The sequence below is a fragment of the Bombina bombina genome, chromosome 7 (genome assembly GCF_027579735.1).
Source record: "Bombina bombina isolate aBomBom1 chromosome 7, aBomBom1.pri, whole genome shotgun sequence".
NCBI lineage: Eukaryota > Metazoa > Chordata > Amphibia > Anura > Bombinatoridae > Bombina > Bombina bombina.
The window spans coordinates 463,395,427-463,422,542 of NC_069505.1; the positions used below are offsets into that span (position 1 = coordinate 463,395,427).

A 27,116-nucleotide genomic window follows, 5' to 3' on the forward strand; every position below is an offset into this window, starting at 1 on the left:
CCTTTTCTACCCGTAATATCAGATATTATTTCTGCCAGTCCATGTCTAAACAAAGTCTCACCCTTGTAAGGAAGAGCCAAAAGCTTAGACTTGGAGGAAACATCAGCTGACCAAGATTTGGCTTGCAGGGCTTTGTGGCTTAAGACAGAGAAACCAGACATCTTGGCCCCTAATTTAATAACTTGCATGTTAGCATCAGAAATAAACGAATTGGCTAGCTTAAGAGCCTTAATCCTATCCTGGATTTCCTCCAAATAAGTTTCCTCTAAAATAGATTCAGACAAAGCATCGCACCAATAAGATGCTGCACTAGTCACTGTGGCTATACAAACTGCAGGTTGCCATTGAAGACCCTGATGCACATACATCTTTTTCAAATATACCTCCAGCTTCTTGTCCATTGGATCCTTAAAAGAGCAATATATAGGGATCCTAGTTCTTCAAGCCAGAGAAGAAATAGCCCCTTCTACTTTAGACACCGTGCGCCAAGAATCTTTAATGGATTCAGCAACAGGAAACATATTTTTAAAAACTGAAGACGGGGAGAAAGGAATCCCTGGTCTTTCCCATTCCTGCACAATAATCTCAGTCACACGATCTGGAACAGGAAATACTTCCACAGAGGAAGGGACATCATAGAATCTATTAAGCTTACTAGATTTCTTAAGGTTAACCACATCAGGAGAGTCAGAATCATTCAAAGTAGCCAATACCTCCTTTAATAAAACATGAAGTTGTTCAAGCTTAAACCTAAAGTTTACTTCTTCTACCTCCGACAAAAGAATAAGAGATTTCACCCTCAGAACTGAGGTAAAGTCCTCCCTAGAGTTATGAGGAAGATCAACCTGTATAATAGCAGCTGAAACAGGCACCTTACTATCTATTAAAGGATCAGTCAACACAGTAGATTTGCATAATCAACAAATGCAAGATAACAAGACAATGCAATAGCACTTAGTCTGAACTTCAAATGAGTAGTGGATTTTTTTTCTGACAATTTTAAGTTATGTCTTTTTCCACTTCCCCTGTACCATGTGACAGCCATCAACCATTAACAAATGCATACACGTACCATGTGACAGCCATCAGCCATTCACAAATGCATACACACTTATTCTTGCACATGCTCAGTAGGAGCTGGTGACTCAAAAAGTTTAAATATAAAAAGACTGTGCACATTTAGATAATGGAAGTAAATTGGTAAGTTGTTTAAAATGGCATGCTCTATCTGAATCATGAAAGTTTAATTTTGATTGAGTGTCCCTTTTAAGTGTTTAGCTTTCCTCTTGCGTTTTCCTAAAACAGGAAAAGCAGATAAAGCTGCAGATACCGCAGACAATATCTGTGGGGCGAAATCTGCAGGCAAATATACCCCACCAAGAGGTTGAGAGGAACCACAGGGCACTGCATGTGACACCATAGAGGCTTGGGACGTTTGAGGAGAAGGCTGTGGCATTGCCTGAACAGCATCATCCTGGGAGACATTAGGCTCAATAATTTTTCTTTACATTGTAGCGTTCTAGTACAAAATTGCAAAGGAGAAACAATTTGTGCCTCTAAACATAAACATTTATTAAAACTATATGATCATTATCCATGTCCATAGCTAAGAAAAATCAGCCCCAGGAAAAAATAAAATTGAATAAAAGGACAACTGTCACTTTAAGAGAGTCCTAAAAATAAAAAGCGTTGTTATAAAAAAAAAACAAAAAAAACACAAAAAACAAACAAACTTGAGAACCTATACACCTCAGCAGTACTAAGGTGCCTACCGCAACTCCAGGAGACTTGAAGAGGACACAGAGACTGACACGCAACTTCACATACACTGAGACAGACTGCAGCAACAACACAGAGACGCCGATCCGTTCCGTATAACGGAAACACAAGGATCACATGACCAGCACATACGGAAAAGCGCAGACAAGAAAAAAGCATGCAATCCGAAAGAGAACATAGCAACACCGTTACTAACATAAACGAAACATTGCCATCAATAAATATCTCCAAGCAGCACCCGGTCCCAAAAATCATCACACAGTGCCTGCATACTGCCTATCGAACCCTATTTAAAGGATTACTAAATCACAGAAAGAAAACTGCAGAATTTAAATAATGAATCTTCTAAAGTGCAAAGTCTCCTATACCTAGAAGACAAAAAAACACTTACTTGCAGTCTAGCTGTCCGGCAGGAAGACAGCTTTCAAGGCGTGAAAGGACACAAACTCCTTACAGAGACATGTGGAAAAAAGAAAGAACAGAGTAACCAACTCTGGCTTTCTATACCTAGGGCAGCAATATGTTAGGAAACAAAGTAAGCTCCGCCTTACAACTTCCTAACTGCTTAAAAGTCACCACTACTCTGCGGCAGAGATTGACGTGGACTACAGCTATACCCAAATCCTTGCTTGCAGGGAAAAATTTCCCAAAAAAGGAATTAATTTCTTCAGACACCAAACTTCACCTCCTTCATTGACAGAGGCAAAGAGAATGACTGGGGATTATGGGTAGGGGAGTGATACTTAACAGCTTTGCTGTGGTGCTCTTTGCCGCCACCTGCTGGCCAGGAGTGATATTCCCACTAGTAATTGATGTCGTTGTGGACTCACCATATCTTAAGGGGAAAGGGAGGAATCCCCTTACCCTATACCCATAACAGACCACTTGCCCTCCACCAGTAAGTGATCAAAAATCCCCTTATCCTATACCCATAACAGGCCACTAGCCCCCCCCCCCCCAACGGTAAGTGCTCAAAAATCCCCTTATCCTATACCCATAACAGGCCACTAGCCCCCCCAACGGTAAGTGCTCAAAAATCCCCTTACCCTATACCCATAACAGGCCACTAGCCCCCCCCCCCCCCCCCCCCCCCAATGGTAAGTGCTAAAAAATCCCCTTACCCTATACCCATAACAGGCCATTAGCCTCCCCCAATGGTAAGTGCTCAAAAATCCCCTTACCCTATATCCATAACAGGCCACTTGCCCCCCCAACGGTAAGTGCTCAAAAATCCCTTACCCTAAAGCCGGGATGATGTGGTCGTCATTCGCACCAAAAAGCATAGTGCAGATAACGACGTCATCATTCACACTTATGGGGTTAAAGTTGAAGTTTATTTTTGTTAAAGAATAAAAAGGTAAAATCTAACATTAAAGGGATAGGAAAGACAAAGTTAAACTTGCATGATTTAGTTAGAGCCGGTCATTTTAAGACACTTTTAAATTCACTTCTGTTTTCAAATGTGCTTTGTTCTCTTGGTATCCCTTGTTAAAAAAGAATACTCACATATCCTACACTAGTGGGAGCTGCTGCTGATTGGTGCCTGCACACATTTGTCTCTTGTGATTGGCTAACTAGATGTGTTCAGCTAGCTGCCAGTAGTGCAATGCTGCTCCTTCAGCAAAGGATAACAAAAGAATGAAGCAAATGTTATAATAGAAGTAAATTGGAAAGTTGTTTAAAATTCTATGTTCTATCCAAATCATGAAAGAAAATTTTGGATTTCCTGTCCCTTTAAATAGGTTTTTAAGCAGATGAACTCATAATTAAAGGGACAATGAACCCAAATTTTTTTCTTTCGTGATTCAGATAGAGCATGGAATTCTAAGCAACTTTCAAATTTACTCCTATTATCAATTTTTCTTCATTCTCTTGGTATCTTTATTTGTAAAGCAAGAATGTAAGTTTAGATGCCAGCCCATTTTTGCTGAACAACCTGGGTTGTTCTTGCTGATAACAATAAACAAGTGCTGTCCCGGGTCTGAACCAAAAAAATAGCTTAGATGCCATCTTTTTCAAATAAAGATAGCAAGAGAACGAAGAAACATTAATAATAGGAGCAAATTAGAAAGTTGCTTAAAATTGCTACTCTATCTGAATCATTAAAGAAAAAAAGTGTCCCTTTAATATGGAACTATAAGGCAGGAAATAAAGCGTTTTACTAAAAGAACAGACTGTATTTTTTATTTTATTTTTATTTCCCGATAGCTTTTTCCTATATCAAACATTTCTGCAAACTTTTTGAAAAGCGCTTGATCTCCTGGAAAAAAAAAAAAAAAAAACTAAGCAAACATATGGTTTGTGTGAGCACCTCACTAATAAAACACCTATATATAGCTAGGGATGAATACTGCTGTACTGTGTGACACCTATATATAGCTAGGGGTGAATACTGCTGTACTGTGTGACACCTATATATAGCTAGGGGTGAATACTACTGTACTGTGTGACACCTATATATAGCTAGGTGTGAATACTACTGTACTGTGTGACACCTATATATAGCTAGGGATGAATACTACTGTACTGTGTGACACCTATATATAGCTAGGTGTGAATACTGCTGTACTGTGTGACACCTATATATAGCTAGGGGTGAATACTACTGTACTGTGTGACAGCTATATATAGCTAGGGGTGAATACTACTGTACTGTGTGACACCTATATATAGCTAGGTGTGAATACTGCTGTACTGTGCGACACCTATATATAGCTAGGGGTGAATACTGCTGTACTGTGTGACACCTATATATAGCTAGGGATGAATACTGCTGTACTGTGTGACACCTATATATAGCTAGGGATGAATACTGCTGTACTGTGTGACACCTATATATAGCTAGGGATGAATACTACTGTACTGTGTGACACCTATATAGCTAGGGGTGAATACTACTGTACTGTGTGACACATATATAGCTAGGGATGAATACTGCTGTACTGTGTGACACCTATATATAGCTAGGGATGAATACTGCTGTACTGTGTGACACCTATATATAGCTAGGGGTGAATACTGCTGTACTGTGTGACACCTATATATAGCTAGGGATGAATACTACTGTACTGTGTGACACCTATATAGCTAGGGGTGAATACTACTGTACTGTGTGACACCTATATATAGCTAGGGGTGAATACTACTGTACTGTGTGACACCTATATATAGCTAGGGGTGAATACTGCTGTACTGTGTGACACCTATATATAGCTAGGGATGAATACTGCTGTACTGTGTGACACCTATATATAGCTAGGGGTGAATACTGCTGTACTGTGTGACACCTATATATAGCTAGGGATGAATACTGCTGTACTGTGTGACACCTGTATATAGCTAGGGATGAATACTGCTGTACTGTGTGACACCTGTATATAGCTAGGGGTGAATACTGCTGTACTGTGTGACACCTATATATAGCTAGGGGTGAATACTACTGTACTGTGTGACACCTATATATAGCTAGGGGTGAATACTGCAGTACTGTGTGACACCTGTATATAGCTAGGGGTGAATACTGCAGTACTGTGTGACACCTGTATATAGCTAGGGGTGAATACTGCTGTACTGTGTGACACCTATATATAGCTAGGGATGAAAACTGCTGTACTGTGTGACACCTATATAGCTAGGGGTGAATACTGCTGTACTGTGTGACACCTATATAGCTAGGGGTGAATACTGCTGTACTGTGTGACACCTATATATAGCTAGGGATGAAAACTGCTGTACTGTGTGACACCTATATATAGCTAGGGGTGAATACTGCTGTACTGTGTGACACCAATATATAGCTAGGGGTGAATACTGCTGTACTGTGTGACACCTATATAGCTAGGGGTGAATACTACTGTACTGTGTGACACCTATATATAGCTAGGGATGAAAACTGCTGTACTGTGTGACACCTATATAGCTAGGGGTGAATACTGCTGTACTGTGTGACACCTATATATAGCTAGGGGTGAATACTGCTGCACTGTGTGACACCTATATATAGCTAGGGGTTAGTACAACTGTACTGTATGACACCTATATAGCTAGGGGTGAATACTGCTGTACTGTGTGACACCTATATATAGCTAGGGATGAAAACTGCTGTACTGTGTGACACCTGTATATAGCTAGGGGTGAATACTGCTGTACTGTGTGACACCTGTATATAGCTAGGGATGAATACTGCTGTTCTGTGTGACACCTATATATAGCTAGGGGTGAATACTGCTGTACTGTGTGACACCTATATATTGCTAGGGGTGAATACTGCTGTACTGTGTGACACCTATATATAGCTAGGGGTGAATACTGCTGTACTGTGTGACACCTATATATAGCTAGGGATGAATACTGCTGTACTGTGTGACACCTATATAGCTAGGGGTTAGTACAACTGTACTGTGTGACACCTATATATAGCTAGGGATGAATACTGCTGTTCTGTGTGACACCTATATATAGCTAGGGATGAATACTGCTGTACTGTGTGACAACTATATATAGCTAGGGGTGAATACTGCTGTACTGTGTGACACCTATATAGCTAGGGGTTAGTACAACTGTACTGTGTGACACCTATATATAGCTAGGGATGAATACTGCTGTACTGTGTGACACCTATATATAGCTAGGGATGAATACTGCTGTACTGTGTGACACCTATATATAGCTAGGGGTGAATACTGCTGTTCTGTGTGACACCTATATATAGCTAGGGATGAATACTACTGTACTGTGTGACACCAATATATAGCTAGGGATGAATACTACTGTACTGTGTGACACCAATATATAGCTAGGGATGAATACTGCTGTACTGTATGACACCTATATATAGCTAGGGATGAATACTGCTGTACTGTGTGACACCTACATATAGCTAGGGGTGAATACTGCTGTACTGTGTGACACCTGTATATAGCTAGGGGAGAATACTGCTGTACTGTGTGACACCTATATAGCTAGGGGTGAATACTGCAGTACTGTGTGACACCTGTATATAGCTAGGGGTGAATACTGCTGTACTGTGTGACACCTATATATAGCTAGGGATGAATACTGCTGTACTGTGTGACACCTATATAGCTAGGGGTGAATACTGCAGTACTGTGTGACACCTGTATATAGCTAGGGGTGAATACTGCTGTACTGTGCGACACCTGTATATAGCTAGGGGTTAGTACAACTGTACCGTGTGACACCTATATATAGCTAGGGGTTAGTACAACTGTACTGTGTGACACCTATATATAGCTAGGGGTTAGTACAACTGTACTGTGTGATACCTATATATAGCTAGGGATGAATACTGCTGTAAATAGTAAATAAAAAACTGAATTTATGTTTACCTGATAAATTTCTTTCTCCTACGGTGTGTCCGGTCCACGGCTTCATCCTTACTTGTGGGATATTCTCATTCCCTACAGGAAGTGGCAAAGAGAACACACAGCAAAGCTGTCCATATAGCCCCCCCTCTAGCTCCGCCCCCCCAGTCATTCGACCGATGGTTAGGAGAAAAAGGAGAACCATAGGGTGCAGTGGTGACTGTAGTGTACAAAAACAAAAATTTTAAACCTGACTAAAATCCAGGGCGGGCCGTGGACCGGACACACCGTAGGAGAAAGAAATTTATCAGGTAAACATAAATTCTGTTTTCTCCTACATTGGTGTGTCCGGTCCACGGCTTCATCCTTACTTGTGGGAACCAATACCAAAGCTTTAGGACACGGATGAAGGGAGGGAGCAAGTCAGGTAACCTAAATGGAAGGCACCACTGCTTGTAAAACCTTTCTCCCAAAAATAGCCTCCGAAGAAGCATAAGTATCAAATTTGTAAAATTTGGCAAATGTATGCAGAGGAGACCACGTCACTGCCTTACAGATCTGTTCAACAGAAGCCTCATTCTTGAAGGCCCATGTGGAAGCCACAGCTCTAGTAGAGTGAGCTGTAATTCGTTCAGGAGGCTGTGAGAGGGTCCTGTGGCTCAGAAAGTGACTCCAGAAGGCTTATTTCTGTGGATGATTGACCCCTAAGAAAGCACCAACTGATTCAGACCCTCATATTTCTCATCATCTGGCTGGGTATCTGCTGTTCAGCTCCACCTGTACCCCCTCTCTTGGACATCCCTGGACTCTCCCTGGTGAGACGAGGATCTCCATCTGTGTGCCCCACCCACTGTGGTCGACCGGACGACGTGTAGTTCCGGACTGCTATTTCTGCACTTTATTGTGCGCTTCCAATTGTGAGTAGGATTCTTGTGATCATTCTGTGTTTGTTATTATCTCATTGATCTGCACTATGTGGCGCCCTCCATCTAATTCCTTCAAGGATGATGTCTGTCTGAAATCCTTAGTTGCTTCTAAATAGAACTTTACAGCACAAACCACATCTAAGTTATGTAACAAACGTTCCTTCTTCGAAACTGGATTCGGACACAGAGAAGGAACAACTATTTCCTGGTTAATATTCCTGTTGGAAACCACCTTTGGAAGGAAACCAGGCTTGGTACGTAAAACTACCTTATCTGTATGGAACACCAGATAGGGTGAAATACACTGCAAAGCAGACAATTCAGAAACTCTTCTAGCAGAAGAAATAGCAACCAAAAACAGAACTTTCCAGGATAGTAACTTAATATCTATGGACTGTAAAGGTTCAAACGGAACCCCTTGAAGAACTGAAGAACTAAGTTTAGACTCCATGGAGGAGTCACAGGTCTGTAGACAGGCTTGATTCTGACTAACGCCTGTACAAACGCTTGAACATCTGGCACGGCTGCCAGACATTTGTGCAACAAGACAGACAGAGCAGATATCTGTCCTTTTAGAGAACTAGTTGACAGACCTTTCTCCAAACCCTCTTGGCGAAAGGAAAGTATTCTTGGAATCCTAATTTTACTCCATGAGTAACCCTTGGATTCGCACCAACAGAGATATTTTTGCCATATCTTATGGTAAATTTTCCTGGTCACAGGCTTTCTGGCCTGAACCAGAGTATTTATAACAGATTCCGAAAACCCACGCTTAGATAGAATCAAGCGTTCAATTTCCAAGCAGTCAGTTGCAGAGAAACTAGGTTTGGATGTTCGAATGGACCCTGAACTAGAAGGTCCTGTCTCAAAGGTAGCTTCCATGGTGGAGCCGATGACATGTTCACCAGGTCTGCATACCAAGTCCTGCGTGGCCATGCAGGAGCTATTAGAATCACCGAAGCCCTATCCTGTTTGATCCTGGCTACTAGCCTGGGAAGGAGAGGAAACGGTGGAAAAACATAAGCTAGATTGAACGACCAAGGCGCCACTAATGCATCTACTAATGTCGCCTTGGGATCCCTGGACCTGGACCCGTAGCGTGGAACCTTGGAGTTCTGACGAGACGCCATCAGATCCATATCTGGAATGCCCCATAGTTGAGTTAACTGGGCAAAGACCTCCGGGTGAAGTTCCCACTCCCCCGGATGGAAAGTCTGACGACTCAAATAATCCGCCTCCCAGTTGTCTACTCCTGGGATGTGAATTGCAGATAGATGGCAGGAGTGATCCTTCTGCCCATTTGATGATCTTGGATACTTCTCTCATCGCCAGGGAACTCCTTGTTCCTCCCTGATGATTGATGTACGCTACAGTGGTCATGTTGTCCGACTGAAATCTTATGAATTTGGCCTTCGCTAGCTGAGGCCAAGCCAGGAGCGCATTGAATATCGCTCTCAGTTCCAAAATGTTTATCGGGAGAAGAGATTCTTCCCGAGACCATAGACCCTGAGCTTTCAGGGAGTCCCAGACCGCGCCCCAGCCTAAGAGACTGGCGTCGGTCGTGACAATGATCCACTCTGGTCTGCGGAAACTCATTCCCTGAGACAAGTGATCCTGAGACAACCACCAGAGGAGCGAGTCTCTGGTTTCCTGGTCCATTTGTATCTGGGGAGACAAGTCTGCATAATCCCCGTTCCACTGTCTGAGCATGCACAATTGCAGTGGTCTTAGATGAATTCTGGCAAACGGGACTATGTCCATTGCCGCAACCATTAGACCGATTACCTCCATGCACTGAGCCACAGACGGCTGAGGAATGGAACGAAGAACTCGACAAGCATTTGAAAGTTTTGACTTCCTGACCTCTGTCAGAAAGATTTTAATTTCTACCAAGTCTATTATTGTTCCCAGGAAGGGAACCCTTGTGACCGGGGACAGAGAACTCTTTTCTATGTTCACCTTCCACCCGTGAGACCTTAGAAAGGCCAGAACGATATCCGTATGAGCCTTGGCTCTGTGAAAGGACGACGCCTGTATTAATATGTCGTCTAGGTAAGGTGCTACTGCAATGCCCCGCGGCCTTAGTACCGCTAGAAGGGACCCTAGCACCTTTGTGAAAATTCTGGGAGCGGTGGCCAACCCGAAAGGAAGGGCCACAAACTGGTAATGCTTGTCCAGAAAGGCGAACCTTAGGAACTGATGGAGACTTTTGTGGATAGGAATATGCAGGTATGCATCCTTTAGGTCCACGGTACTCATGTATTGACCCTCCTGGATCATTGGTAAAATTGTTTGAATTGTTTCCATTTTGAATGATGGAACTTTGAGGAATTTGTTTAGGATCTTTAAGTCCAGAATTGGCTTGAACGTTCCCTCCTTTTTGGGAACTACAAACAGGTTGGAGTAAAAACCCAGTCCTTGTTCTGCTTTTGGGACTGGGTGTATCACTCCCATTTTGAAAAGGTCTTCTACGCAATGTATGCATTCCAGAGTGAAGGGGCCTTTTCTGACAAGATTAGGTGTCTAAACGGCTGCCAGGCGCAAATAAAATTCCCCAAAAGTGTTTCAAATGTCGCATAAACATGTTAAAAATCAAACGACTTAGCCCACAATAGTGTCAACCAGCATAGAGCCCAAGTTATAAGCCTTAATTCTGTTACTGAGTCTAAGAAAATGGCTTACCTATCCCAGAAGGGAAAACTGACAGTCTTCTAGCATTACTTGGTCTTGTTAGAAAAGTGACTGATCATACCTGAAGCAGATAAGCCTGCAAACTGTTCCCCCCAACTGAAGTTCTCTGGTTTCAACAGTCCTGCGTGCGAACAGCAATGGATTTTAGTTACTGGTGCTAAAATCATACTCCTCTTTTAACAGAAATCTTCATCACTTTCTGTTGTAGAGTAAATAGTACAAACCGGCACTATTTTAAAATAACAAACTCTTGATAGAAGAAATAAAAAACTACAACTAACACCACATACTCTTTACCACCCCCGTGGAGATGCTACTTGTACAGAGCGGCAAAGAAAATGACTGGGGGGCGGAGCTAGAGGGGGGGCTATATGGACAGCTTTGCTGTGTGCTCTCTTTGCCACTTCCTGTAGGGAATGAGAATATCCCACAAGAAAGGATGAAGCCGTGGACCGGACACACCAATGTAGGAGAAAGGGCCTATATATAGCACAGGTGGCTACCCTAAAAGACGGGAGTAGTTCCAGATTACACCCAAGATACAAAATTAATACAAATATATTATATTAGGGAGCGCTAAAAAAGCTGCTATATGGTAGAGGTTATTTGAATGTCAACTGAAATCATTTGCACCGAGCACTGTGCCGTATGCCACATAACTATCCCTCAACATAGCCTTCCCATAATAGAGAGTTATCTTTGCTGCAAATAACTGTGTTCTATCCGGCTCAACTTCTATTATGAACTGAACTTTTTTACACCTGTTTTACAGCATTGGAATTTTAATTAACCTTCCGGATTTATTGAATAGAGAATATCATATTATTTCAATGAATTTATATTCAAATCTTTGAAATTTTTTAACAGTCATACCACCGGTGGTCTTTCTATTTTGTAAATCTATTTTGTAAATAATTTGTACTTTATTTATTTAATTTTTTCGTTCTTTGTATATTAAATAATATTCATTTAAGACTTTTTAGTTTTGCATTACTGGTATTTACATTGCATATTTATTCACCTTATTGCATATATATTCACTTTAATAACACATGAATTTTCACTAATTTATATCACATTTCTGCTCATCAGATATCTCATCACAAATTTTAACCTCTACCATATAGCAGCTTTTATAGCGCTCCCTAATTTATTTGTATGAATACTGCTGTACTGTGTGACACCTGTATATATCTAGGGGTGAATACTGCTGTACTGTGTGACACCTATATAGCTAAGGATGAATACTGCTGTACTGTGTGACACCTATATATAGCTAGGGATGAATACTGCTGTACTGTGTGAATACTGCTGTACTGTGTGACACCAATATATAGCTAGGGATGAATACTGCTGTACTGTGTGACGCCTATATATAGCTAGGGATGAATACTGCAGTACTGTGTGACACCAATATATAGCTAGGGGTGAATACTGCTGTACTCTGTGACACCAATATATAGCTAGGGGTGAATACTACTGTACTGTGTGAAACCTATATATAGCTAGGGGTGAATACTGCTGTACTGTGTGACACCTATATATAGCTAGGGGTGAATACTACTGTACTGTGTGACACCTATATATAGCTAGGGGTGAATACTACTGTACTGTGTGACACCTATATATAGCTAGGGGTGAATACTGCTGTACTGTGTGACACCAATATATAGCTAGGGGTGAATACTACTGTACTGTGTGACACCTATATATAGCTAGGGGTGAATACTGCTGTACTGTGTGACACCTATATATAGCTAGCTGTGAATACTACTGTACTGTGTGACACCTATATATAGCTAGCTGTGAATACTACTGTACTGTGTGACACCTATATATAGCTAGCTGTGAATACTACTGTACTGTGTGACACCTATATATAGCTAGGGGTGAATACTGCTGTACTGTGTGACACCTATATATAGCTAGGGGTGAATACTGCTGTACTGTGTGACACCTATATATAGCTAGGGATGAATACTGCTGTACTGTGTGACACCTATATATAGCTAGGGGTGAATACTGATGTACTGTGTGACACCTATATATAGCTAGCTGTGAATACTGCTGTACTGTGTGACACCTATATATAGCTAGGGGTGAATACTGCTGTACTGTGTGACACCTATATATAGCTAGGGGTCAATACTGCTGTACTGTGTGACACCTATATATAGCTAGGGATGAATACTGCTGTACTGTGTGACACCTATATATAGCTAGGGATGAATACTGCTGTACTGTGTGACACCTATATATAGCTAGGGGTGAATACTGCTGTACTGTGTGACACCTATATATAGCTAGGGGTGAATACTGCTGTACTGTGTGACACCTATATATAGCTAGGTATGAATACTGCTGTACTGTGTGACACCTATATATAGCTAGGGATGAATACTGATGTACTGTGTGACACCTATATATAGCTAGGGGTGAATACTACTGTACTGTGTGACACCTATATATAGCTAGGGGTGAATACTACTGTACTGTGTGACACCTATATATAGCTAGGGATGAATACTGCTGTTTTGTGTGACACCTATATATAGCTAGGGATGAATACTGCTGTACTGTGTGACACCTATATATAGCTAGGGGTTAGTACAAATGTACTGTGTGACACCTATATATAGCTAGGGGTGAATACTGCTGTACTGTGTGACACCTACATATAGCTAGGGATGAATACTGCTGTACTGTGTGACACCTATATATAGCTAGGGGTTAGTACAAATGTACTGTGCGACACCTATATATAGCTAGGGATGAATACTGCTGTACTGTGTGAAACCTATATATAGCTAGGGGTGAATACTGCTGTACTGTGTGACACCTACATATAGCTAGGGGTGAATACTGCTGTACTGTGTGACACCTATATATAGCTAGGGGTTAGTACAAATGTACTGTGTGACACCTATATATAGCTAGGGGTGAATACTGCTGTACTGTGTGACACCTACATATAGCTAGGGGTGAATACTGCTGTACTGTGTGACACCTATATATAGCTAGGGGTTAGTACAAATGTACTGTGTGACACCTATATATAGCTAGGGGTGAATACTGCTGTACTGTGTGACACCTATATATAGCTAGGGGTGAATACTGCTGTGCTGTGTGACACCTATATAGCTGGCGGAAAATATGGCCATACAATGCGTTTACCATTGAGCTGGTGGGGAACATTCCTGTAATTTTAAACCATAACCCTGTGTTAAATATCCTGCGTCAGGCTTATAATTGTAATCTAATTACATTTTATCAATTTATACCCAGTGAGCTGGATGCCTGGTTCCCCTGCGGCACCAAACTGTCAATGTCGTAGTCGTCCTCTTCCACCATACACTGCAACGTCTCCTCCGCAGAGAAAGCTGCAGCATCTTCATCCGAATCCTCCACACAACAGAATATAAAGAGAGAAAAACTTATTTAAAAATGGTTTTTAATGTATATAAGAAAAAAGGAAACAGCACAAATGTATTAATAAAAAAAAACCAATTCACTTCCATTTATCACACAGTGGGGTATCCGTGGCCCGTTCCGCCAGAGGATCACCTCTATATATATATATATATATATATATATATATATATATATATATATATATATATATATATATATATACGGTGTAACAACCAATATATTACAAGATAGGAAGTATTTCGCCTGCCCTAGGCCCAGATACACCCCTTACCTCTCCCATCAACAAGCTGTCCTCAGACATCTCGTTCACAAGCTTCTCAGACATCTCCAACTGTCAGCTAAAACAGCACCCAACTACAGACGCCTAGGTAAAGAAAAATATTTTTTTACATTACGCTATCACTTTAAATCTACAAAAGGTAATATATATATTATTATCAGGTATTTGTAGAGCGTCAACAGATTTCGCAGCGCTGTAAACATAGTCGGCGTACAGGATAGATTTGTAGGAATCAAGTGGGTAGAGGGCCCTGCCGAGAGTTTCACTGTTGTAGTCGGCTCTTATGAAGCGATCTGTAAACAGCTGGGCCCATAGGCTTACAATCTAAGGGGTTCAAGGGGAAAGCAATGGCGTTAGGAAAGATTAGTGTTGGTTGTATGCATCCCTGAATAGTAGAGTTTTTAGGGAGTGCTTGAAGCTGTTAAAACTAGGGGAGAGTCTTATGGAGCGAGGCAGGGAATTCCACAAGATGGGGGCCAGTCTGGAGAAGTCCTGTAAACGGGAATGTGAGGAAGTAACAAGAGAGGAGGAGATCCTGAGCTGATCGAAGGGGACGGGAGGGAGAGTATCTAGAGACAAGTTCTGAGATGTAGGGTGGAGCAGTGCAGTTGAGAGCTTTTTATGTCAGGGTGAGGATTTTATGTTTACTCCTAGAGGCAAGAGGAAGCCAGTGAAGGGATTGGCAGAGAGGTGCAGCAGATTAAGAGCGACGAGTAAGGAAGATGAGCCTGGCAGAGGCATTCATAATGGATTGTAAAGGAGCTATGCCGCAGCTAGGTAGACCAGAGAGGACGGAGTTGCAGTAGTCGAGGCGGGAAAGGATGAGAGAGTGCATTAAAATCTTGGTTGTATCTTGTATAAAGAAATGTCTAATTTTAGCAATGTTTTTAAGGTGGAAGCGGCAGGCTTTAGCCAAGGACTGAATGTGAGGAGTGAAGAAAAGATCTGAGTCAAGTGTGACCCCAAGACATCGGGCGTGCGGGGTAGGGATAATGATGGAATTATCAACAGTTATAGAAATTTTGGGGGTGGAGACATTGGAAGAAGGGGGAAAAAATAAGGAGTTCAATTTTGGAGAGATTTAGCTTAACCCCTTAATGACAACTGACATACCAGGTACGTCATGCAAAAACTAACAGTTAATGACAATAGACGTACCTGGTACGTTAGTTGTCTAACAGAGTGCTGGAAGCGATCACAAATTCTTCCAGCAGCTCTGAGGGTATTGCAGTGATGCCTCGATATGGAGGCATCCTGCAATACCACTTTACAAGCCTCCGATGCAGAGAGAGCCACTCTGTGGCCCTCTCTGCACCGGCAGCGATGGTGCCAGTGTGAGGGTGCGTGCACGATGCGCGTGCACAAGGGGTGAGTGTGCACGTGAATGTGCATGGGCGCGTGCACGGGGCTCGCGTGCAAGTACTTGTGCGCGTGCACACATTAGCCACACTGACACCAATGAATGAGGGCAAAAAGGGGGTTAAAAAGGTAAAAAAAATGTTTTTAAATATAAAAGGATCTGGGAGGGGGAGGGGGTGGGGGTATTGTGGGGGGGCTGCTACACTACAGAAATAGTTTTTAAGTTAAAAATAAAATAAAAATACTTTTTGGGGGATTTTTGGGGCCAAACTGGGTACTGGCAGATCAATACTTTGGGTTGTCTTCTAACAAAAAATATATACATGTCAAGGGATATTCAGGTATTCCTGACAGATATCAGGGTTCCAATGTAACTAGCGCTAATTTTGAAAAAAAGTGGTTTGGAAATAGCGAAGTGCTACTTGTATTTATTGCCCTATAACTTGCAAAAAAAGCTAAGAACATGTAAACATTGGGTATTTCTAAACTCAGGACAAAAAACTATTTAGCATGGGTGTTTTTTGGTGATTGTAGATGTGTAACAGATTTTGGGGGTCAAAGTTAGAAAAAGTGTGTTTTTTTCCATTTTTTCCTCATATTTTATTATTATTATTTTAGTAAATTATAAGACATGATGAAAATAATGGTATCTTTAGAAAGTCCATTTAATGGCGAGAAAAACGGTATATAATATGTGTGGGTACAGTAAATGAGTAAGAGGAAAATTACAGCTAAACACAAACACCGCAGAAATGTAAAAATAGCCATTGTCATTAAGGGTAAGAAAATTGAAAAATGGTCCGGTCATTAAGGGGTTAAGGTAGTGAGAGGACATCCAAGATGAGATGTGAGAAAGACAGTTAGTGACACGGGTTAGTAAGGAAGGAGGTAGGTCTGGTGCAGAGAGGTAGATTTGGGTGTCATCGGCATACAAATGGTATTGAAACCCATGGGACTTTATTACAGAACCTAGTGACGACGTGTAGATTGAAAAGAGAAGGGGACCAAGGACAGAGCCTTGAGGTACCCCAACAGAAAGTGGTAACGGGGCAGAGGATGTTCCGGAGAAGGCTACACTAAATGTACGGTTATTCAGATAGGAAGAGAACCACGAGAGAGCTGTGTCACAGATGCCGAAGGATTGGAGGGTTTGAAGCAGAAGAGGGTGGTCAACAGGGTCAAAGGCTGCAGACAGGTCAAGGAGGATAAGCAGAGAGAAGTGGCCTTTGGATTTTGCTGTAAGTAGGTCATTGGTAACCTTGATAATTGCTGTCTCTGTAGAGTGATGGGAACGAAATCCAGATTGCAGTGGGTCAAGAAGAGAGTTTAGTGTAAGGAAATGGGATAGACGTGCGTAAACTAGCTTTTCGAGGAGCTTTGAGGCAAGAGGGAGTAGGGAAATAGGGCGGTAATTGGAAGGGGAGGTTGGATCAAGGGAAGGTTTTTTGAGGATAGGTGTGACCAGTGCATGTTTTAGAGATGAGGGAAATATACAGTGCTGAGGGAGAGGTTGAAAATGTATGTGAGAATGGGGGTGAGGGTAGAAGAGAGGGAGGGGAGTAGCTGTGAGGGGATGGGGTCGAGGGGACAGGTAGTGAGGTGGGAGGACAGTATAAGGGCAGAAACTTTATCCTCATTAACAGGGGCAAAAGAGCTGCATTTTTGGATATTTGGGTTTTGGGTGATCGTGAGCTTTTGAGGGGGTGGGAGATTGGAAGTATGTTGAGAGCTGATTTCACTTCTGATGGAGTCAATTTTGTTTTTGAAGTGGCTTGCAAAAGAGAGAGAGGTTGTGTTAGGAGGTGGGGGTGGGCGGAAAAGAGTGTTGAACGTGGAGAACAGACGTTTTGGGTTAGAGGAAAGAGTAGAGATGAGATTAGAAAAATATTGTTGCTTATAAAGATTAAGGGCAGAATAGTAGGAGTTCAGGATGAACTTGTAGTGAAGAAAGTCAGCTGAACTCCGAGATTTCCTCCAATGTCGCTCAGCAGTACGGGAGCATCTGCGTAGGTATCGTGTCAGAGGAGTATGCCAGGGCTGAGGATGAGAGTGTGGTTTCTGAGCTAAGGTTGGAGGGGCCAGAGTGTCAATGACTGATGTAAGGGTGGAATTATACTGGCAGACAGATTGGCCAGGGCAGGAAAAGGAGGTGATGGATGAGAGGAGAGGTTTGAGAGAGCTAGCGAGCTGATGCAGATCTAGTGACTTAGTGCTTCTGTGAAGTTTTGTGTGAGGGGTAGAGGGAGGGGGAGTTGTAGGTAGGGAAGTGATGATGCAAGTTAGGAGATGATGGTCAGAGAGAGGAAAAGGGGAGTTTGTTAAATTTGAAAGAGTGCATCGATAGGTGAAAGTCAGATCAAGGGAATGACCATCTTTGTGAGTGGGAGAGTCAGTCCATTGTGACAGGCCGAAAGAGGAAGTCAGTTGAAGAAGTTGTATTGCAGAGGAGGCATTGGGATTGTCAAGAGGGATGTTAAAGTCGCCAAGAATGAGGGCAGGGGTGTCTGAGGAAAGGAAATAAGGAAGCCAGGCAGCAAAGTGATCTAAAAATTGAGTTGGGGAGCCAGGGGGGCGGTATATGACTGCAACACGTATAGAGAGGGGAGAAAATAACCGAATCATGTGGGTTTCAAATGAAGAAAATGTGAGTGAAGAGAAGGGCTGTATTTGTTGGAAGGTGCAACGAGAGGAAAGTAAAATACAGACACCACCTCCTTGTCTATTGCCAGACCTAGGAGTGTGGCTGAAATGGAGACCCCCATGTGACAGTGCAGCAGTGGATGCTGTGTCTGAAGCAGAGAGCCAGGTTTCTGTAAGAGCCAGAAGGTTAAGAGAGTGGGAGATAAAGAGATCATGGATAGAAGTTAGCTTGTTGCAAACAGAGCGAGAGTTCCAGAGTGCACAAGTGAAGGGGGAGGGGTTTTTAGATGTAAGAGGAATGCGATTAAGGTTACCAGAGTTTAGTTTATGAAGTCTATTAAAAGGCACACAAGGATGTGAAAGGCTAGGAGGTTGTGAGGGACCAGGATTAGGGGAGATGTCGCCAGCAGCTAGTATGAGCAAGAGGGAGAGTGACATGAGATGAGAAGCAGATTTGCAGTAATGAGACTGTTTGGCTGAAGTGCAGGGGGAGAGAGAGTGTTTATGAATAGGTAAAGTTCATGAGTACAAAAGTAAGGTGAGTATAAGAGAGATGGGCTAATGAACAGTGCAGGTGGAGAGGGAGAAGGAGTAAGTGAGTAATGGAGTTTGTTATAGAGACAAGAGGTAGCAAAAAGGAATATGAAGATATTGAGCATTATTATGATAGTGGGAACCAAGTAAACACATAAGACACAGTGTTACAGCAGCACTTGCTTAGGGATACAATGAGATACATAAAACATAGTATTACAAGAGTACTTGCCTTGTGTCTTGCCCCATCCTTGCTGAATTCTTGTATAATTTTTAAAAATTAGTGCCTCACTTATAAAATGTTCACTTTGAAAATGTGAACATATGCTATTGTTAAAAAGTACACAGCCCTGTAAGCAGTGCACCCCTGTGCAGTGCACATCCCCAAACTAGTCTGAAATATATACAGGTAGGGCTTTCAGCTGAGTCCATTAAATTTAGTTAATTGCTAATCAAAGACAGTTGGTAAGGCCAATTGGAATGTTAGAATCTGGTTAGGGTGAGATGAGTTAAGTAAACAGACAATAAAATTTGGACATAAGACAACTATAAATTTTAGAGTTATAGCAAGTATTAAGGATTGAGCATCACATGGCAATTAACTAGACATTAGAATTGAGACATTGGGAAAAATCATTACAAAAAATGCAGGACTAAATTTTAACAGCCTAAATTCATGTGCTCAAAATATATATATATACACACACATACACACAGAGAGACTTGGTGTAAAATGACAGAAAAGCAGGATTTCAATGCAGGGCCTTAATTCACGTACCAAAAAGAGAGACTTGGTGTAAAATGACAGAAAAGCAGGATTTCAATGCAGGGCCTTAATTCACGTACCTGAAAGCAGAAGAGACAGTAGGTTAACTCAGCATTCCTTAGCAGAAGTCAGTTTGTTAATTAGTAACCAGCAGTGTGGAGAGTATTGAGTGTAATTCTTGTATAATTCTTAAAAATTAGTGCCTCACTTATAAAATGTTCACTTTGAAAATGTGAACATTTGCTATTGTTAAAAAGTACACAGCCCTGTAAGCAGTGCTATATAGACGAGAGAGAGAGTGAGAGAGAGAGAGAGAGAGAGAGAGTGAGAGAGAGAGTGAGAGAGAGAGTGAGAGAGAGAGTGAGAGAGAGAGACAGGAGGGAAGCCTGTCTTAAAAAGCAGGCTAAAAGTAAAAAGGTGAGTCATTGTGAACCTCATTTGCATATCTTACCCAGATTCCTTTGCTGCATTGGAATCAGTGTAGTCAGAGAGTTTCTGGGTTTAAAGCAAGTCTTCTGACGTGTTTAGATTTGTAAATGGTTTACACAATGAGTTATTTTCTCTATATTTTGTATTTAGTGGAGGAGTTTAAACTCACTTTTCGCCTCCCCATAACTTAAATTGTTGATATATATATATATATATATATCTCACTACAGATCTCTAGTGTGCGGTGCGCTCCTCACAGTAACAGGAACCTAAACACACACACATATACATATATATATATATATATATATATATATATATATATATATATATATATATATATATATATATATATATATATATATATATATATATATATATATATATATATATATATCTCCAAAAGGAAAAAACGTAGATGGCTCCAGCACTGTTTTATAAAAGTGAAATAACCTTTATTAAGGTGACATAATGAACAGACAGCGACGTTTCGGGTAACGCAGACCCTTAATCATGCTATGGATTGCTCTGCAACACAGCTTTAAATAGGCTAGATATCTTAATTACATATTAACTCCATAATGGCCAAACATTAATTGACCATAGATTGAATTTTTTACTGCCATCTACTGGGCCAATTCATGTGTTACACATTTAAATAATTTAAACACATTTTTTTCCAAGTTTTGACAAAATGTTTAACACATAGGTAAAGTTAAACACATGAGCAGTGATGCGAAGTTTAATCATGATATCCAAAATTAAAAAAAATATATATATATATATATATATATATATATATATATATATATATATATATATATATATATATATATATATATATATATAGATAAAATTTATAAAAACAAATGGAGATCATAATCTCTATTCAGACCTACAGGATGTAGAGTTTTTAAGTGTTGAATCCACCATACCTCTCTCTTTTTAAGCTCAAGTTCCCTATTGCCTCCTCTCCTAAGTTTGGGAATGTGATCTATTATTTGGAACCTAAGTTGGCTAACAGTGTGTCCCATTTCGAGAAAATGGGAGGAAACTGGAAGAGTTTTGTCTTGACATCTGATTGATGATTTATGCCCACTAATCCTATATCTGATGGGGCGTGTAGTTCCCCTACATAGCCCCTCCCACAAGGCATTTTAACAGGTAGACCACAAAGTCTGTATCACAGGTGTAATACCCATTAATTTCTCGAATTTTTCGTTCATTGGTTTGTGCTATGTGTTTACCTTTTATCATCGCGTTACATTGCGCACAATGGAGACAAGGGTATGAGCCCTTCTTAGGAGTAGTTAGGTAGGTAATCCTACCTGTGTTTGCTCAGAGTACCTGCTCAAGCCTACCTTGCCACTTGAACATCTGCCAGGTTTGCCTTACCGATTCACGCTTACTGCCATAATACCCACATCTGTTCACCTCAGAGACTTACTTTATACAAGAGTACTGCTTACTTATTATACAGGACTGAAAATATTTGATGACATATAAGAGAGACTGAATTATTTCCTGCTTCTTCAACTGTACCTGTTTGCTCACAATTCAGGTCTCTCTTACATTACACTTTTGAGTATTCAAACACTATGGCCGAATTGTCTGAAACTGCAGTCACATATCCCACTGGGGAACCTTCAGACGACAAACCCAGACTCATTTTGGCCACAGCACTGCAAGGGGTCAATGCCTTACCTACAGTACCTAGGGAAGATAATTTGCCTACATTATTCTCAGGCTTGGAGAAACTCCGATATAAGGAGACCAATCTCTGGTGGGACATTGAATTTTTGGATCTATATATTAAAGAGGGGAAGGTGCCACGGGGCCTAAGGATGAAAAAATTCCCCTCCTTTGCCCAACAATTACCAGAGTTTATGGAGGAGTGGAACCATACCCTGACTAGATGCTCTATGACTTTGATGAACCAACTATTTAGACATAAAAAACAGGAAAGAGACTTGATTCTGACAGAAATTAACGCTACAGTGGACAGCATCAAACCCTTTGAGGCTACTAACCAATATAAGGATTACACTGTACAATTAGAGGAAACCATCAACAAATTAGATATGGACTTATCTAGCAGAAAAGTGTCCAAATATAACCGTGACACAAAGGACTATGACCTTAATATTGTTTATTCCTGGCAACAACTTAAACCCACTAGGGGGAAGGGTAATTCCAACACTTCCAAAAATAACAAACGTAGAGGTCACTCCAACAAAAAGGTCACTTTCTCTAGTATTGAAACTACAGATTCTGAAACATCTTTTCCACAATCCCCTGGTTCCCTTGCCACAGAGCCTCCTGAGTCCTCTGTTTCAACGGACACAGGAGCCAGTGCCCCTACTAGAACAACTTTGGCCACCCTTGTCAAATCCCCTAGTCAAACTAGCACTCCTAAAGCTTCCAGTCAAACACACAGATACCCCAGCATGACAGCCTCAAAAAACAAAAAGAAATAAATAATGTGATCAATCTGTCGAATACCCAACTTACACCAGCACAGGTCTCCCATACTCAATAAAGGACTCACTTTTGCACCTAGCACAAATTTTGATGTTTTTTCTACTGTTATAGATATCAATAGACTAGTTCGCAAACTTACACTTAGGAAACACTTCAGAGACCATTTCTGAGGACTCCTCCTCTGAATCCTCTTTGACACCTTTAGAGCGTACTCACTCAGGCTTACTCTTCAGAGATCAATGTGATTTCAATACGCTGTTATCCCTACAAAACACCACTTGCACTACTGCATCACCCATGCAAAAGTTTACCTATAAAGATCGCAATTTCTTCTACCCTATTCAGGCTAGAAGCCCAAGTATTGAACTATACCAAGATACAGTAGAGGGATATTTTATCCCTCAATGAGACCACAACAGACAACAACTCAACTAGCAAACACAACATCACACTTCTAGAGAAGAATGCACTCACAGAATTAGAAAATAATCCTGACATTGTAATAACTCAGGCTGACAAGGGTGGGGCGGTGGTAATCTTAAACACCATAGATTACATGGAAGAAATCAATGTGCACCTCAGCAACACCACCACCTACACACGTCTTGGACATGACCCCACACTCAGGTTCAGCCAGGAACTGTTCTCATTCTTGGACACGGCCCTGGAGAGTGGTTTTATCATCAAGGAAACCATGGAGTACTTACTCATTGATGATCCCCTTACTCCCACCTTCAGGGTCGTGCCCAAGATACATAAAACCCTTACCAAACCCCCCGGGAGACCCATCGTGGCCAGCATGGGTCCCTTTGTGAGAGACTGGGTGCTTGGCTGGACTCAGTTTTACAACCCATAGTGATTACCTTGCCTGGTTATATCAGAGACAGTGCACATCTTCTTTACCAACTGGATGATATTAAGTGGCAACCTAATTTTCAGTGGCTTACCATAGACGTAACTGCCCTTTACTCTAGCATACCCCACCAAAAAGGGCTAGAGGCTTTGGGACACATGATTAGGAGATGCACACAGTTCTCTGATGAATATATAGAATTTGTGGTTTCCACAGCAAAATTCTTACTTACACACAACTATTTTGTCTCTGGGGGGGAATTCTACTTGCAGAACTGTGGTACAGCCATGGGGGCAAAATTTGCACCGGCATATGCCAACTTGTACATGGGCTGGCTGGAACTTAACAGCATTTATGCCGATGACTTCCCCCTCAGAGACAATCTAGTAGTGTATGGTCGCTATATAGACAACCTTATAGTAATTTGGAATCCTGTAAATCAAAGAAAAGGTCACTCCTTGGTAGATCTCCTCAATGACAATTCTTTCAATTTAAATTTTACACACACTGTATCATCACATTCCATTGCCTATTTGGACTTATATATCCAAATAGACGATAACTTTAACATTATGTCCACGATTTACAGGAAGACCCTAGCTCGCAATACTATACTAAGAGCTGACTCATGCCACACCAGGCATAACATCAGAGGTATTCCTAAAGGCCAATACATCAGGGCACGCAGAAATTGCTCAAATATACAACAGTACAGAATACAAGCAGACCTAATCACCCAGAGACTCCTGGAAAGGGGTTACAATAAGAAGTCACTCATACAAACAGCTAATGAAGTGAGCAAAATTGACAGGCAGTCTTTGTTCCCTAGCTATACTAGTAGGAACACTACCAGTACCCAAAAGACAAGAGTACTCTCAGAAGAAATTGTCTTTTCCACACAGTATAGCAGACAATTTGAGGAGATCTGCAAAATAGTACATAAATATCTCCCAATACTTCAGAGTGATAATAAATTAAAAAACATAACCAAACAACAAATCAAATGTGTAGTCAAGAAAGCCCCTACAGTAGGGGATAGAGTAAGGAAGCATTTTACCAACAAACCAACATCTGGCACTAATTGGCTAACTCCCAACAAAGGCTTTTTCAAATGTGGCCATATTTGCAAAAGTTGTAATTACACACAAAAAACAGACCATTTTTCCTCATCTATCACAGGTAAAATATTTTCCATCAGAGAATAGATTGCACCAGCCGTTTTGTAGTATACCTTATCACATGCCAGCAGTGTTCCCAACAATATGTAGGTCTTACCACACGCCCTCTTAAGGACCGTATCAGACAGCACTTACTATCTCTATAAGATGATATCCCAAAAACCCCTGTAGCTAAACACTTTCGGTCTCATGGTAGTCATATCAAACATCTTTTTACATTTGTAGGCATTGAACATATCACCAAAGATATAAGAGGAGGAGACAGAGTAGGGAGGCTTCAGAGAAAAGAGGCATATTGGATATTTACCCTACAGACCAAATCTCCTAATGGTATCAATAAAAAGACATGACCTGGATTTATTTATTGACTAGGCCCTGTGTCATAATTATAGGGCCTTTCCCAGCTTTTGGTCTCATTTGCCATGTACCTCTCCCCCCTCCTTTCTCCTCCCCTCTTTACTATCTCTGACCCTAGGTCCAACTGTTTTATTCATATCACTTAATTTTTAGTGTTCATCTATTATTTCTCCATACTTATTCCTTTCCTCTTTTCATTCAGTATTCAGTTTATTATTTGTTCAACTTATTTTTCATTGTCATTTTTCTATATATTTTTCTAGTACAGTTCCCCTACATATAAAGCTTCCCTATACATATTTTTTTAGTTATTCTTTTAGCCATTTTGTTATTCTTGCATATTTTTATTTCCAAGATATTTTTATTTTGTTCATACACATACATATTTTCACTTTAAATCTATATTTACAATTGGGTTACCACCTTTTTAGACTGTGTACGCACCCACTTACCGATTGGTATTGCTTTCTCCCAGTGGTCTGGATATAGTTCACTAGGTATTTATTCCATATACGCTAAATTTTCCAGCCCTCTGGGGATACAGGATGCATACAACATATTCTTTTCCTATCAGTAACTAGCCCAATATCCAAGCATGTGAAATATATAAGTTTATGATCATTTTTACTAATTATTTCCCTTCTCCTAGTAATTCCCCAGTTCTGCATTTTGGGTTCTTTTCGATATTTGGTTACCCACTTATCCCTTTTCCTAAGAGTCTCTAGTACAAGTTCTCAGACTCTTGTTAACCTATGTAGAGTCCTTTATGCACCTTATGTGCTTTGTTATAACTTAGCCTTGAGAATTTAATCTAATGTCTCTAGGGATCATAAGTATTACAACATTTTAGCTATTCACGAACAGAATTCCCAGAACCTATAGGGTTTCTAGTACAATTTTTTAGTGGTTTTTAAAAGAATATTATAATTAAAGAAAATAAATGTATTGACTTAGCAACACTGACAAAAAAAAAAAAACTTGTGTGTACATACACGATCTCTCAACATAGTTCACGCTTTATGGCCATATTTATCACTTTTCCCCTATTCTGAATGAAGAATATTTCGCCAATAGCTTACTAAGTTTATTTCACAACAATATGATCCCCTTATTCCCTTCACCAACATTCACAACAACAAGTTAATCACTCATTGTAAGTTACTATTTTTGTATGTTTCAATAACATTATTTTAATCACATGCTGTTCTCACTTATTACTCTCACTTAAAGGGCCACTAAACCCAAAATCTTTCTTTCATGATTCAGATAGAGAATAGAAATTTAAACAACTTTACAATTTACTTCAATTATTTATTTTGCTTCATTTTTTAAATATCCTTAGTTGAAGAAAAAGCAATGTACATGGTGAGCCAATCACACGAGGCTTCTATGTGCAGCAATCAATCAGCAGCTAGTGAGCATATCTAGATATGCTTTTCATCAAAGAATATCAAGAGAATAAAACAAATTAGATAATATAAGTAAATTAGAAAGATGTTTAAAATTGCATTCTCTTTCTAAATCATAAAAGAAAAAATGTGGGTGGCATGTCCCTTTAAGTATCTAAGGGATTAGCACTACCCACCTCTTTGTTCTATTGCTCCCCATTTAACCTCACCACAGGTAACACTAATTGATCTCTGATGAAGCGCATGTGAGCATGCGCGAAACACGTCATATCTAGCACCCCTTGCACACTTGTGACAGTGCTACCCACCCTGTGTACTGAATAAACTACTTGGCATTCAAGTTCCCGGTTCCTCATTTTCTTTTCTCAAGTAATAAATATATATATATATATATATATATATATAAAAACCCATCAGTTGTACAGTGTTACCCTCCAATGGTCATCTGCCCGGGTGCCAACATGCAGTCAATATTCCAAAAGAAATGGTCGCACTCTCAGGTCTTTTAGTGAAAAATTGTGGTAAATTTTAATGAAACGTTTTCGGGGTATTCTTCCCCATCATCAGCATCCTGATGCGCATGCTCACATGCGCTTCATCAGAGATCAATTAGTGTTACCTGTGGTGAGGTTAAAGACCTGAGAGTGCGACCATTTCTTTTGGAATATATATATATAT

At 40.7% G+C, this 27,116-nt stretch overlaps 1 protein-coding gene across 4 annotated transcripts in view; it reads right to left on the reverse strand.

The window, feature by feature from the left end:
• Positions 1-27,116, reverse strand: part of LOC128666737 (zinc finger protein 713) — a 143,923-nt gene that overhangs the window by 115,926 nt on the left and 881 nt on the right. For all 4 annotated transcript variants that reach the window (XM_053721492.1, XM_053721491.1, XM_053721493.1 and 1 more), the window contains exons 2-4: positions 19,744-19,811; positions 14,424-14,516; positions 14,002-14,122 (exon numbers count right to left, since the gene is read on the reverse strand). In XM_053721492.1, coding sequence (XP_053577467.1) covers positions 14,002-14,122; positions 14,424-14,477 — 175 coding nt within the window. In that variant the 5' untranslated portion in view covers positions 14,478-14,516; positions 19,744-19,811. The remainder of the gene's footprint in view (positions 1-14,001; positions 14,123-14,423; positions 14,517-19,743; positions 19,812-27,116) is intronic.